At 33.4% G+C, this 2,817-nt stretch overlaps 1 protein-coding gene across 1 annotated transcript; it reads left to right on the forward strand.

Annotated features, from left to right (window-relative positions):
• The first annotated feature begins 519 nt into the window (after window positions 1-519).
• Window positions 520-1,877, forward strand: LOC148938530 (uncharacterized). The gene is made up of 2 exons (XM_089107722.1): window positions 520-1,006; window positions 1,777-1,877. The coding sequence occupies exon 1, from the start codon at window positions 626-628 to the stop codon at window positions 998-1,000; it is 375 nt and encodes a 124-aa protein (XP_088963848.1). The 5' UTR covers window positions 520-625; the 3' UTR covers window positions 1,001-1,006; window positions 1,777-1,877.
• Window positions 1,878-2,817: the final 940 nt, after the last annotated feature.

A 2,817-nucleotide genomic window follows, 5' to 3' on the forward strand; every position in this document is an offset into this window, starting at 1 on the left:
TACTCTATCGGGTAATTTATTGATTCAAGGAGGGGTCATTAAGAAACAAACATGGCTTCATTGTTGTTTGGCTAGCCTGTCCTGAGAAATTGATTTACATAATCGCTAGGGGTAATTATTGATTCACGAGTGGGGGAATCAATGAGAATTTGAAAAACAGGAATTTTGTCAATTTTATGTATGTTTTCTTGGATGGTTATGTGTGTGTTGGTCGAGTTATTTGATGTTTTTCATGGATGTTTAATGGTTTTTGTCAGTGAGAATTTGAAAAACATGGACTTTGTCACATTTATGGATGTCAACAGCAATTCATGTCTGTTTTATGGTTTTCTCAGTGATAATGAAAAAACAGGAATTTTCTCACTTGGATTTACATAATCGCTAGGGGACATTATTGATCCACGAGGGGGCAATTAAGAAACAATCATGGCTTCATTGTTGTTTGGATAGCATGTCCTGAGAACTTGATTTACATAATCGCTGAAAACATAACAGTAAAATAGTGACCCAATTCATATTTATTGCTTGTACTTGATCTGAAAAATTGGAATTTGGTCAGGGAAGTAGATTTATTGAATTGTGTTGTGACTTGAGACCCTTCAGTTAGACTTTGATTATTGTAAAGATGACTTCAAAATGTTTTGTCATTCGGATTCCGACTAAAGCTGGTGAGGATATTGACATAGGTCATATACATACAACTTTGCCGACTCGGCTTTTGAGACAAGCTAGATTCTATGTTTACAGTAAAACAAGCTGTGTTAAGATAAGTGCAGATAGCGAGAAAGGTATCTCAAGCTCCTCAGTTGATACTTCGTCAACATCGAACAATTCATCTTCGAATACGTCTTCATCATCAAAGGACAGCGAAACTTCAGCAATAGCTTCTGCAAACTCTTCGAGTGGACAGGATAAGAGGAAGAAAAAACTGAATTGTGGGATAAAAAGATTGCAAAGAGTCATTAAAGGCATTAAACCATTAAGGAAACGCAAGAAATAATTACTGGTAAGAACTATTATTATTTCGTTTCATTATTATTACTGAAAACCAGCTTGAAACGGCATAGTTTGGCGTTTCTCACGCAAGGATCGTCTTGGTTGGGGTGTCAAAAGGGATTCTTCTGGAACTTCGATTGTCCCAGTTTCTCCGCTACCATTTCTTTCAGTAGAATTTGTTTCCTGCTCTTGCGTGATTACCCTCAATCCTTCTTGAGCGGGAGATTTCTTCACTCCCTCCTCTCGGATTTCTTGATTATCGGTATCTCTATCAGTTGTATTTGCAGAATTTTCCAAACTATCTGTACTCAACCTTAAGCAAATCCTTGGTGATACCTTGCCTTCTGGAGTGGTTTCCTCATTATTTAATTATCCCAATTTTTTTTTCGTTTACTCTTTTAGTTTGTTATAATTTACCTTAATTTTTGGGTTAATTTCCAAAAAGAATGCATTATTGTTTATTTTTTTCATGCGTATCACATTAACTAGTATACTTTTTGCTGTAGAAAGTTCTTGTAGAAGAAAACAATTGCCACCTCTAGTTGGGGCTAGGACAAAATAGGGCTAGGACAAAATAGAGCTAGGACAAAATAGGGCTAGGACAAAATAGGGACCACGATAGGGAAGTTGTAGCGATCCTCCTAGGTTTCTTACATATACTATTTCTGCAATGTTTATTGAACTTTCTACCGAGCTTTTATCATGTTGTTGTGCTTGTACAACCCTTTCTTTTTTCAATTCTTTGAGACAGATTTGGTGAATAATAAATATCTCTTCCAGGAGATGTTTAACATAATCCTCGAATGTCAAAAATCTTTCTTGAATTGGGCGTTTGGTAATTACATCAAGAGGGGTTCTTGGCACTACTCCATGGCAGATGAAGATCAATAGGCTAGAGGAGATCGGGGCTAAACCTTTTCAACGACTAGTTTTTGGCTTATTTAAGTAATTTATCTATACTGCTAAAATCTTTCAAGAGGGGTTTACCCCCATTTTATAGGAGTTTGGGCTCTGCCCTAGTTTTGCCTACATATCAAACACTTCTTCAAGTAAATTTCTTTTTCCCTCCTCCCTTCTCTCCATTTTCTATGAACGATATATTAGAGATTCGACAAATATTTGGTTAAATATTGCTCAACGAACAACTAGAAATTGTTTCTCGGCTTCAAAACGGAGTTTCACTTTGGCAAGAATACAATTCTCTTGCTCTTGAGCTATTCGCTGAAGTATTCCTTCATTCATCTCCTAGAAAATAAAATTGAAATAAATTGCATTGATTACAATGAATTGACTAATTTAAATCAAAATTAGATAAAATGTATTTTATTTATAATAAAATTAATTCAAAGATAACAAAATAAATTAACCATTTGTTGGTTTTTATAAAAATTTTATTAATGATCTATTTAATTTACAATAATTTCTTTAAACTAATAGATATTAATTTAAAAAATATAGGAAAATTGATTTAAATAAAATAAATTAGTTTTAATTAAATTTAATAAATAAGTTAAGTATAAACATCTTACAACGGCAATTGCCTCGTCACGTCTCTCTTTCTAGGTGCTGGTTTGGGTGAATGGAAAAGAAACAAGAGGAACACGTTATATTTTGTAAGGTTTTTCTTTGTAGGGGCAATCTAATGTAAATTTCTAGGATTAGCTAATTCTAAGGTTACAATGAACCAGATCAAACAAGGTTGAAGAGATAGAAACTTGAACAATTCTTAATAATTCAGCAAACGTAAAAATTTTAAGGAGTTTTTTTTACCTTCTCATTCCTTTTATTTTAGTTTGTCTTCTTTAATTTATTTTTTTGTTA

Source organism: Artemia sp. Qi Xiang Cuo, unplaced genomic scaffold (assembly GCF_049724085.1).
Source record: "Artemia sp. Qi Xiang Cuo unplaced genomic scaffold, ASM4972408v1 HiC_scaffold_3164, whole genome shotgun sequence".
Taxonomy (NCBI): domain Eukaryota; kingdom Metazoa; phylum Arthropoda; class Branchiopoda; order Anostraca; family Artemiidae; genus Artemia; species Artemia sp. Qi Xiang Cuo.